Source organism: Maniola hyperantus, chromosome 19 (genome assembly GCF_902806685.2).
Source record: "Maniola hyperantus chromosome 19, iAphHyp1.2, whole genome shotgun sequence".
NCBI classification, from domain to species: Eukaryota; Metazoa; Arthropoda; class Insecta; order Lepidoptera; family Nymphalidae; genus Maniola; species Maniola hyperantus.
Window position 1 is genome coordinate 2,303,087 of NC_048554.1, and position 13,025 is coordinate 2,316,111.

A 13,025-nucleotide genomic window follows, 5' to 3' on the forward strand; every position below is an offset into this window, starting at 1 on the left:
CCTAAGTCACTCTCCAGGTCAAACAAACACACTTTCGCATTTTATAATAATATGGGTAATATTCTAATACGGGTGATATTAGTATGGATAAGGGTTTTTTTTTTTTAGAATATTAGCCATGTTAAATGACTAATATTCCCCTTTCCCCTCCAACTAAGCGTAAAGCTTGTGCTAGGAGTAGGTACGACAATAGTGCAACGGGCGGGGTTTGAACCGTCGACCTTTCGGTTTTCAGTCCACTCCTTTACCTGTTGAGCTATTGAGGCTCAAAGGTTGAAAATGAATGATGAACAACAATAGTATTAAATGAAAATACCTTCTTCTCTGATGTTCTTCTCTCGGCAAGTAAATGTCTTCGTAGTGGTGGTCACGACGAGTGGCCTCGGCGCCACTGTCACTGTCGGAGTTCTCTTGAATCTGAGTCTTTTCTGTGGTGCCGTGGACTTCTGCCTTTACTGTGGTAATAAGAAAATTACGTGTTTTTACAATAAAGAATATTAGATATATTAGAATACTAGCAGATGCCCGCGACTTCGTCCGCGTACTCGTTTCTCACGAGATCTGAAATTTTCCCGCTGCAAAAGGCCTCACTTACCTACTCACTCAGTCTCACCTTAAGACACGGAACCCGGAATACCTAAATGCCAATTTTCATATCTCTAACTTCAAAAACATAGGATTTTCATATAACCCTTCCACTCCCATTTTACTCCCTTAGAGGGGGAATTTAGTTAGATCCTTTCTTATCTGATACCTACCCCCTAGAAATAGTCTACATTTCAAATTTCAAGTAAAAATAACAATTGTTAAAACTTTGCTATAAAAACATTGCCCCCCTATTTTACCACCCTTAAAGGGGGAATTTCCCAAAATGAATTATACAGATTTTTATTATTTTAAGCTAATAACCTAAATGTCGACTTTCACGTCTCTAACTCCAAAACATAGGACTTTCATACAACCTTCGACCCCCCCTTTCGCACCCTTAGGAGGGGAATTTTTCAAAACCGTTTCTTAGCTGACACCTACGTCCTAGAAAAAATCTACCTTCCAAATTTCAAGTTTGTAGGCTTTATAGTTTCTGAGATTTCGTGATTAGTCAGTCAGTCAGTCAGTCAGTCAGTCAGTGAGTGAGTGGTATTTCTCTTTTACATATTTAGATTATAAGTTTGTCATGCTGACTACTAATCCTCTTTCAGCTCCAATTAAGCGTAAAAGCTAGTGCTAAGAATAGGTACAACAATAGTGCAACGGGTGGGGTTTGAAGTGACCCTTCGGTTTTCAGTCCGCTCCTTTAACTGTTGAGCTGTCAAGGCTCTAAAATTTATATCTAAAATATCGCCGGTAAAAATAAACATCTAATTTTGACCCTTATCATTTTGAGAGGAGACATGTGCTCAGTAGTGGAGTAGCGATGTGTTGATAATGATGAAGCTTGTTGTTCCTTTTGAATCCAATATCCTCACCAGTCATAATAGGAGCTTCCTGGCCTTCAGCCGGCACCCTCGGCCCGGGGGAGCGCGAGTGGAACAACTCTCTCACTCTCTGGTACAAGGCCGCTGGTGCGTTCGTGTTGCCGTTGTGAAGGAACCATCCCCCAGTGGTGGTTGTCTCCGTCTCTGATGCCGAGCATGCTGCAAGGGAACGTAAGGTGTTATAGATATTATAGATAGTTAAGGACTCGAGTACTCGAGTCCTTAACTGCAACGTTGTCGTCGACTGCGAGTTGTCGACGCGCAAAAATGCTCAGAAATAACCTTTATGCATTTTTTATAATCACTTTAAAAGTCACACCTTTTCATACCTCCGAAACTACTGCACATTATCATCACTGTTATCCATCCGAATATACAGAATCGACTGAAAACATAGGCCAGATTAGTTTCCGGCATTTTCCACTGATTTTGTTTGGTATTTCCGTTCAGTTTCGTCTGCCATTGGTTACGCCTCTTCACGCGTTTTATGATCTCATGTTACGCGGAAAGCGTGTGAATGATAATGGTAATCTAATTGTTCCAAACCTGGTTGCAATGACCTTAGAGAAATTATAATCACCTAGAACTAGACTTCGTCTGCGTGGAATTAGGTTTTTTTAAAAATCCCGTGGGAACTCTTTGATTTTCCGGGATATGTTATGTCACTCTCCAGGTCTTTATCTATACCCATGCAAAAAATCACGTCAATCCGTTGCACCGTTGCGACGTGATTGAAGGACAATCCAACAAACCAACAAACAAACACACTTTCGCATTTATAATAAGGGTACTGAGGTACTGATTTAGCACTTTTAGGTAACCTCACGGTTATTATAGAAGAATAGCTAGTTGATCTGGATTGAAGACCCCATCATTGAAGACTAGTCCAATATCTATCCAATATTATGCAGTCCTTTAATTTCTGATTTGCATAAAAGGGGATGATTTGTGTGAACCTGAACCCATATGATACATTCTTTATCTGTGCTGGCTGGGGATTTCATCTACAAAAACCGGCCAAGTGCGAGTCAGGCTCGCGCAATGAGGGTTCCGTACTACAGTCGTATTTTTTCGACATTTTGCACGATAATTCAAAAATTATGATGCATAAAATAAATATAAATCTGTTTTAGAATGCACAGGTGAAGGCCTTTCATATTGAAAATTGAAAATACAAATTATTAGTTTATGACCACAATTTTTTTTTTTTTGTGTGATGTAACCACAAATTCACGGTTTTCAGATTTTTCCCCAAATGTCAGCTATAAGATCTACCTACCTGCCAAATTTCATGATTCTAGGTCAACGGGAAGTACCCTATAGGTTTCTTGACAGACAGACAGACAGACAACAAAGTGATCCTATAAGGGTTCCGTTTTTCCTTTTGAGGTACGGAACCCTAAAAATAAGTTAAGTATAGACTCGCGAGTATAACTTTTGAAGTATTGCCCAACAATGCCAAAAAACAGTTTCATATCATGCACCTTCTGAAAATTCTTAACAGAATAATTCAAATAAGTAGATCTTTTCGTCATTACGTCGAGATACTGCTATAAGGATTTTATTGGACAATAATATTCATAGCATTCATATTCTTGTCCAAGGCAAATAAAATTCGATGAATTACAGATTTCAACACCGGAGAGCTGTGATGTGTCACACTAGCCAAATTCCTCCACATATAGTTGACATGCTGATCTTATGGAATCCACAGTTTAATGACAGAGAGCCTCAGGGATCCTTAAGAACTTACCCGAACTTTCTTCCCCCGAAGAGCTATGTATGTCACACTAGCCGAAGTCTTTTGCATTGGGTTGATATACAGTCAATCGGCCGGTCCAGAGCGCGCTGAGCTTATAGACCCAACAGTAAATGACAGAGAGCCTCGAGGCTCGTGCGTGGTACTGAGTCTTACTCCTTTAAGTCTTAAGAACCTACCCGAACTTTCTTCGCCCGAAGAACTGTTATGTGTCACAATGACTGAAGTCCTTTGTATAGGGTTGATATACAGTCCATCGGCCGGTCCAGAGCGCGCTGAGCTGATAGAGCCAACAGTAGATGACAGAGAGCCTCGAGGCTTGTGCGTGGTACTGAGTCTTTCTCTCTTAAGTCTCAAGAACTTACCCGAACTTTCTTCCCCCGAAGAACTGTGATGTGTCACATTGGCTGAAGTCCTTTGCATAGGGTTGATATACAGTCCATCGGCCGGTCCAGAGCGCGCTGAGCTGATAGAGCCAACAGTAGATGACAGAGAGCCTCGAGGCTCGTGCGTGGTACTGAGTCTTTCTCTCTTAAGTCTCAAGAACTTACCCGAACTTTCTTCCCCCGAAGAACTGTGATGTGTCACACTAGCTGAAGTCCTTTGCATAGAGTTGATATACAGTCCATCGGCCGGTCCAGAGCGCGCTGAGCTTATAGACCCAACAGTAGATGACAGAGAGCCTCGAGGCTCGTGCGTGGTACTGAGTCTTTCTCTCTTAAGTCTCAAGAACTTACCCGAACTTTCTTCCCCCGAAGAACTGTGATGTGTCACACTAGCTGAAGTCCTTTGCATAGGGTTGATATACAGTCCATCGGCCGGTCCAGAGCGCGCTGAGCTGATAGAGCCAACAGTAGATGACAGTGAGCCTCGACGCTCGTGCGTGGTACTGAGTCTTTCTCTCTCTGGTGGGTGTAAGTAAAATGGCGTACGGCTCCCGTTTGCATTGATGCAGTTTGGTAAGGCACACTGGAAAAAAAACAATTGCGTATTGTATTTTTAAAATTCCTTCAGATATTTTAATGGGTGAAGTAGTTTCAAAAAGAATTCTTCTTCTCCTTCTAATTCCTAATTCCAATTCTAATTCCTTCGGACAAAGCCCTCGTATAATTATGATAGAACTTCACTTACATTACAGGTAAGTTCGTTTAATCATTAAATAGTGCTGCTACTATTTCATTTTATTTTTATTTTTTATTGAACCACCAACAGAATCATACAAAAATATTACGTTTTTTTTTTTTTTAATTTACATACAAGTTAGCCCTTGACTGCAATCTCACCTGGTGGTAAGTGATAATGCAGTCTAAGATGATAGTGGGCTAACCTGGAAGGGGTATGGCAGTTTTATTCAAATCCTAGATGCTAAGTTATTAAACTCAACTCAAACTCAAACTCAAACTGAAATTATTTAATCAGAATTGGTAAAATTTTACGCTTCCTGATTGTCATAAATTTTTATTTATAAGATTATATGATTTAGTGGTGATAAATTGATAATTAATAATTTAAATTATAGCCGGCTACAGCATGCAAAATACTTTAACTACTATATTTTATTCTTTCTAAAATCAATCTAAATGATTGAATTAAATTAAACAATGGAAGACAAGAATTATCTACAAACTGTAGAAGTATTTCATTGCGTTGGCAATAAAAAATATTTAAGACGTGTAAAAAAATTAGATAAGTAGGTACCACAATATAATTCAAATTTTAACATTTAAATTCTACTTTAACATTATCATAAGTATTGGAAATCGATTGTAAGAATTACGAAACGTATCGGAACCCAAGGTCTTGAAAGAAAAATTCAAAATGTAGCTTTTGTGACATTAAGGTCAAATAAACTAGAAACTGCTACTTGAAAAAAAAATTTAATGATAGACAGATCCAGAACCTGGCACAGAAATATAGCCATGTAGTACGGACGTGAAAGGGACTGAAAAACCTTCGTGATTTGATGTCTCCATACATTTTGGGCATATTTTGGCAGAGTAATTTCGAACATAGAGTTAGTGCGGTTACTGAATACTGAAATGAAAAAAAACTTACTCTCGCCTCCCCCGGTGCGCAGGCGCAAGCATGTATCGCTTTATATGAGGAGAGTTGCTTGTTGTCTGCACCAGCGGCTCCTGCCGCTACCAGCACGTTCAAGCACTGTGAACAACAACAAAATGTTTATAATTAAGTATAACTTACTAGCCCGCCCGCGACTTCGTCTGCGTGTATTTAGGTTTATTGAACCCCGTGGGAACTCTCTGATAATCCGGGATAAAAATCCTATGTCCTTCCCCGGGATATAAGCTAGCTCTGTACCAAATTTCATTAAAATCGGTTAAACTGTTGGGCCGTGAAAAGCTAGCAGACAGACAGCACTTTCGCATTTATAATATTAGTATGAATAAGTAAGACCTCCCTGGCGCAGTGGTAACCGCTGTAGTCTTATTAGTGGGAGGTCTCTGGTTCGACTAATGGCCGGGATGTGGAATGTCACTGTCACCTTCTTCTTCCTTACCTTATCCCACGCTACGTGGGGTCGGCACAACATATCATGTCTGATGTCATTTGGAACATGGAATGTCACTGTCACCAATGTAAAGTTATACCATAAGTATAACTAATGGGCTGGTTACACCTACCGAGTAGTGAAGCGAGACAGTAAAATGTCACTCGGCCGAGACAGTGCTGTGGTGGCCGTTTATACGTATTTCGAAATTGCGCCGAGCACTCGTAAGTGTTTAGGTATACCAACCGAGTACTCGGCCGAGGACACTGACTCGCCACTGTACTCGTTAGGTGTAATCGTACCATAAGGAATTATATCATTACGTTATGGAACTGCTTGTCACATTGTAACATCGTGGTTGACGTCACGAATCAGACACGATCACGACTTCCACATGTCTTACACGGGAATCGTGAATAACAAAGACTAATGTATGGATTATTGATTTAGTGGGTACGCGTAAAAGTCTATAACATAATATCGTATGGTCAGTAATAGCTCTGATTTTGTAGTGATGACGTGATATAAGGCTTTCTCGGAGGAAAAAAATCAATTGTTTACTTAAAAAAAAAAAATCTTAGTGAAAAAAAATTGCAAATCGGTCCAGAAACCTCGCAAAAATCGATGTACATACATAAAAAAACGGGCCAAATTGAGAACCACCCCCCTTTTTTAAGTCGGTTAAAAATATTAACCTATATCTGAGTACTTATTAGATTTTGTAATACAACTAGCTTGTTTCCGGATTTCGTCCGCGTGGACCACACAAATTTCAAACCCCTGTTTTATCCCTTTAGGGATTGAATTTTCAAAAAACTTTTCCTAGCGGATGTCTACGTCACAATAGCTATCTGCATGCTAAATTTCAGCCCGATCCGTCTAGTAGTTTGAGCTGTGCGTTGATAGATCAGTCACTTTTTCCTTTTATATATATTAATATATATATATATATAGACTTTAGCTAATAATGGTTTAGACGGCATTCTAAACTGCTCCATCGTTTATTATCAGAAATGTCGCTTTTTTCTTCTTCGTAATTAAAAAAAGTTGATTTTTAACGTTTTTAATGGATCTTCCATAAATATTGTTTTAATTGGTAAGTATATTACATCGCAACATTTGATACCGTTTGCTCAAGCGCACAATTTCTATCAATTAAACTGTACAGCAATCCTGCATGGACCAAATGAAGCAAATCGTATATCATTAGCCCGATTGATACAAGCCACTGGGCGAAAGATGCCTGCTAATTCACCCGTTCAAATCCATACTAATATCTATTATAAATGCGAAAGTGTGTCTGTCTGTCTGCCACATCCGTTCAACCGATTTTGATGAAATTTTGTACAGAGATAGCTTGCATACCGGGGAAAGACATAGGCTACTTTTTATCCCGGAAAACCAAAGAGTTCCCTCGGGATTTTTCCTAATTAAAACCTATTTTTTAAAAAAAGAATATTCTAATATTCCCCTTTCCTCTCCAACTAAGCGTCAAGCTTGTGCTAGGAGTAGGTACGACAATAAATCCACGCGTACAGTCGCGGGCATCCTCTAGTATAGAATAAACTAAGGACAGTTATTGGACTGTAAATTAGATTTAGAAATCCATACTTAATATTATAAATGCGAAAGTGTGTCTGTCTGTCTGTCTGTCTGCTAGCTTTTCACGGCCCGACCGTTCAACCGATTTGGATGAAATTTGGTACAGAGTTAGCTTATATCCCGGGGAAGGACATAAGCTACTTTTTATCCCGGAAAATTGAAGAGTTCCCGCGGGATTTTAAAAAACCTAAAGCCACGCGGACGAAGTCGCGGGCATCAGCTAGTTAATCATAAGTAGAAGTTTAAGCTAGAATAATATTACTTATTAGCCTTTAGGCTAGATTGTAGTAGCAATAAAGCTGCCATTATTATTATAATGGTGCTTTATGATAGGAAAAAAAACTTGCCTAACCGTTTCTATGTACCTACCTACTGTTAGTTACTATAGGTCGACCAGCATCTCAAGAAATGAAATTCCAAAGTCAGCAACACTATATTCTGTGAATATCCTATGTACATACGTACCTACGTACTTTGTTGTGAATATTTATAATTCACCACAATATTCACCACAGAGTACCTACCTACTTATAGAACTGTAGAACTTAGGTTTAGGTTTAAAGACTTTATTTTCTCAAAAAAGAACAAAAGTTCACTTACATGAGAACAATTTTAAATACAAATATAGAAGAAAACATTATTTATGATACGGTGAATTTATACAATAATAAAACTTATACCTATATATTTTAAAACTATAGTGTTTGACAATATTTTTTTAATTTTTCTTTAAATTTTGGAAAAGATTTTTCGTTAAAAATGTCTTTCGGCAAGTTATTATATAGTAGTACTCCCACAAACTATATAGTTTTCACCCCACAATTTGTCCTAGCTTTAGTTAATTGTAGTTTATGTTTGTTTCGTGTACCATGTTTATGAGATTTTGTCTTAAAAGTGATTTGTGTATGTACGGACTCTAAGAGTATTTTTCTAACTAGTATGCATGTTTTGTATTTGTATAATTATACTTAGAACTGTAAGACGGGGAGTCGCTATGCGACTATACATACATAGTTATACGTAAATATAAACAAAATTAGTTTAAACTGAAATTAATTTTTGAATTTGTTTCGAACAACTCAGCGTTAGTAAATCAAAGTCATAATCTGCCTCCTCCTTTAACGTCCCTCTCTATAAGTAATAGTTTCGATTTCTTATGCAACAGTATGCCATTAAAACTTGCAAAACTCCCTGAGTTACCAGCATTAATAGGTAATTGCTTGGCAGCACGACATTTCTGCAACTCCTCTACAACCAGCTTTTTCACTTAAAATCAAAATTCTGAGATCAACTAATCTACTTAGCTGTTTTTAGGGTTCCGTACCTTAAAAAGAAGAACGGAACCCTTATAGGATCACTTTGTTGTCTGTCCTGTCTGTCTGTCTTAAGTCCGTCCGTCCGTGCGTCTGTCCGTCTCGCACTTGGCCGGTTTTTTTTATTTCTTCTTCTTCAAGTTTCATTATCCATCCATACTCATTACTATAAATGCGAAAGTGTGTCTGTCTGGTCTGTCTGATATGATAACATTTTATTTGTGGGCCGTGGGCCATACGCTTATAACCGTTTTAGACAAAATTTGGTAAACAGCTTACATTCTGAGGAAGGACATAGGCTACGTTTTGTTCCGAAAAACTAAAGATTTCCAACGGGGATTTTATAAACATGAAGAAGCCCACCCAAGAAGCCGCAGGCATTATCTATTTGGTATGGGAAAACCTAGAAAAATTCCCCGGGATTTAAAAACCGAAACATGTGCGGACGAAATCTCGGACATCATCTAGTACTAAGTTATAATTATACTAGCTTATGCTCGCGACTTTGTCCGCGTAGACTATCCTTTAAACCCCCCCATTTCATCCCCTTAGGGGTTGAATTTTCAAAAATCCTTTCTTAGCGGATACCTACGTCATAATAGCTATCTGCATGCCAAATTTCAGCCCGATCCGTCCAGTGGTTTGAGCTGTGCGTTGATAGATCAGTCAGTCAGTCAGTCAGTCACCTTTTCCTTTTATATATTTCGAAGATAGAAGGTTCTACTCAGTACTTTTCCTGCCAAATCATAACGCATTTTAATAAAAATTATTATTGCTCAATTATTTTAATATTTAAATTTCACATACATACAATTTCACATATGGTTACGTAAAAGCGGTAGTCTGTTCCACGTCTACATCTCGTCATTATAATATCCGTTGACCTCCTATTAGATCAGAAGTAGGTACCTATCACTAAAATTAACATAGGTATTAATTTTATAAACCAAAACCTGTTGTTTGATCTAGTTTGTTGAGACAATCTAGGTATCTGTTACTTTATTCGAGGATATTCATATAGAGGATGCCCGCGACTTCGTCGTGGATTTAGGTTTTTAAAAATCCCGTAGGAACTCATTGATTTTTCGGGATAAAAAGTAGCCTGTGTCCTTCCCCGGGATGTAAGCTACCTTTGTACAAATGATTCATCAAAATCGGTTTAACTGTTGGTCCGTGAAAAGCTAGCAGACAGACAGACAGACACACTTTCGCGTTTATAATATTAGTATGGATTTTGTTGCCGACAGCTTCATCATTTTTCACTTCATTGCTATCTCATCAGTACCCGTAGTATAAGATTTTACGTCTCACTAAACGTTGCTAGAATTCGAGAGTCGAAACACAATAACATCAAAGTAAAATGGACCTAAATAGCCTTGAATTGAAGTAAAAAATTCAATGCCACTGATTTTAATTTCGAAATGTTTCCGCTTGGAGCGCTGGCTATAGATGTGTAGACAAACTTGAGCTTTAAAACAAGGTATTTAAGACTCAGTTTACTATAACGCGGAAGTATTTCGATTCTCGAATTCTAGCAACGTTTGGTGAGACGTAAAATCTCTGTACGGGTACTGATAATAAATGATAAACGGAATGCTATAAGTGAGCAATGATAGTTACAGATAGTGCTGTAGTTACGACGGTTGATTACACACTTTGAAACGTTACTCAAGTTGGTGGGAACAAGTCCGTCACAATCAGTGAGGTGCACAGGATTTCAAGCTAGGGTATGCATTTAGGTATGAACTTATTTTCCGGTAGGTCATAATAAAAAATTAACATTGATCTATTACAACGAGGGTAAGCAGTGCGTTTATGCCTCTATGAGCTGCACGCCACTGGTCACAGTGTACCTAGTCTGACACCATGACGTAGTAAAAGCAACGCACTATGAAGATTTGTCCTTTTGATGTCAAAGATTAGAATTATAAGTGGACCACAGTCCAATAGACAGAACATGGCAAGGAAAAATATCCAGGGGAAAGGTGACTAAAGCGGACACGTGAAAATCCCTTACACACGTTGTGATTTTGCTACGTTCATATTTTAAAAAGACAAAACCGCTTTGGGCACCCTAACTTTCCACCGCACTGTGGAGAGATGCCTCTTGATGCCAGAGTTCAGAATCAGAAGCAAACCCTAGTCTGCTGGTAACAACATGTTAAAAGAAGAGACTTACCTCCAAATGACGATTCTTTGCTGCGTCGTTGATGGGGCTCTTGCCATGTCTGTCCAGATGGAGTCTGGAATTTTGGGGCAGTAGCCATCGCACTGTGGAGAGATGTCTCATGTTGCCAGAGTTCAGAATCACAAGCAAACCCTAGTCCAGTGCTGGTAACAACGTCGTTGATGGGGCTCTTGCCAAGTCTGTTCAAGTGCAGTCTGGCACCATGGCTTCGAGGGTTCTACGTAGTGGCTACTGCACTGTGGAGAGATGTCCCCTTGATGTCGGAGCTTGAAATTACAAGCCGAATATGGTAGATGACTAACCTCCAAATGATGATTTTCTGCAGCATCATTGATAGGGCTTTTGCCATGTCTGTCCAGGTGGAGTCTGGCACCATGGCGGAGAAGCCACCGCACCGTGGAGAGGTGTCCCCGTGATGCAGCGAAGTGGAGTGGCGTAGCTCCATCGCCATCTCTCGCGTTGGGGTCCACACCGCGTTCCACTATCTGAAGAAAATTACACGTTTAATAAAAGTTTCGCTTTATTTCCAAACTAAACGCAATATAGAATACTAGATTATGCCCGCGACTTCGTACGCGTGGATTTAGGTTTTTGAGAATCCTGTGGGAACTCTTCAATTTTCCGGGATAAAAAGTAGCCTATGTCCTTCCCCGGGATGCAAGCTATATCTGTACCAAATTTCGTCAAAATCGGTTGAACAGATGGGCCGTGAAAGGCTAGCAGGCAGACAGACAGACAGACAGACAGACAGACAGACAGACAGCCAGACAGACACACTTTCGCATTTATAACATTATAGTATGAATAGGTAGATACAATCGCAAAAAACTAAAAAAGCTAATCGGGGATCTCCGGTGTAGTCGGGATATTGATATCAAGTATCATTTCTAAAGGTGCTATTGTAAATCATCTATCTATATATATAAAAGGAAAAGGTGACTGACTGACTGACTGACTGATCTATCAACGCACAGCTCAAACTACTGGACGGATCACGCTGAATTTCGGCATGCAGATAGCTATTATAACGTAGGCGTCCGCTAAGAAGGGATTTTTCAAAATTCAACCCCTAAAGGGGTAAAATAGGGGTTTGAATTGAAGTTTGTATGAAACTCTGTCAGTTTTGAAGTGTCTATAAAGAAGTTTTGTAGTTAATTTTTTGCAATTAGCAGTATGATATATTTTATTAAGCTCATGTTAAAATCTCATAGTTAAAGATCAAAACTAAGGGTGTAAAATAGGGGTTTAAAATTTGTGTAGTCCACGCGGACGAAGTCGCGGGCATAAGCTAGTTTTCGATAAAATTACATTTGGTAAAAAATCATTTTAAAATATTAAATTACAAAAATGCTAATTTATTATTATGTCACTTTCCAGGTCTTTGACTATACCTATGCAAAAAAATCACCGGATTGCTCCGTTGCGACGTGATTGAAGGACAAACCAACAAACCAACAAACCAATAAACAACAAACAAATACATTTTCGCATTTATAATAAGAGTACTAGGCAGAGCTTTTCACCCTCAAAAATTCCATTATTAAAATCGAACCAGAATTTTTATTGTAGGTATCTAAATATATAAAAGGAAAAGGTGAATGACTAACTGACTGACTGACTATCAACGCACAGCTCGAACTACTGGACGGATCTGGTTGAAATTTGGCATGCAGATAGAATTAGCTATTATGACGTAGGCATCCGCTAAGAAAGGATTTTTGAAAATACAACCTCTAAGGGAGTAAAATAGGGGTTTGAAATTTGTGCAGTCCACGCGGACAAAGTCGCGGGCATAAGCTAGTTTACTATAAACAGCGAGGGTGATTCCTTCAGCTGAACGACGGAATGACTGAAGCAATGGACGGGAGGATCATAATAATATTTTCATCATTAATGTGTACTTACATGATTTTATACTGAGAAATTGGATTTTAATCTTATTGTGAGTAATGGTCACTACGTAATAATATAGACAGACGCACAGGCTTCCTGTATTATGTGTATTACATTATACTAAAACGACATGACGCTAGAAAGGCGGATATCCTACTAATAAAAATATAGATTACAAATTATATTTTTATATGTAAAATCAATTTTATGTTCTACATAATTTAAAAACACATGAGTATTTTTAAACACAATGAAACAGAGATGGTATACCTATAATTAAGTATTT

At 38.6% G+C, this 13,025-nt stretch overlaps 1 protein-coding gene across 5 annotated transcripts in view; it reads right to left on the minus strand.

The window, feature by feature from the left end:
* Positions 1–13,025, minus strand: part of f (espin protein forked) — a 110,521-nt gene that overhangs the window by 34,797 nt on the left and 62,699 nt on the right. For all 5 annotated transcript variants that reach the window (XM_069504867.1, XM_069504866.1, XM_069504865.1 and 2 more), the window contains exons 4-8: positions 11,149–11,331; positions 5,290–5,394; positions 3,972–4,203; positions 1,467–1,634; positions 317–455 (exon numbers count right to left, since the gene is read on the minus strand). In XM_069504867.1, coding sequence (XP_069360968.1) covers positions 317–455; positions 1,467–1,634; positions 3,972–4,203; positions 5,290–5,394; positions 11,149–11,331 — 827 coding nt within the window. The remainder of the gene's footprint in view (positions 1–316; positions 456–1,466; positions 1,635–3,971; positions 4,204–5,289; positions 5,395–11,148; positions 11,332–13,025) is intronic.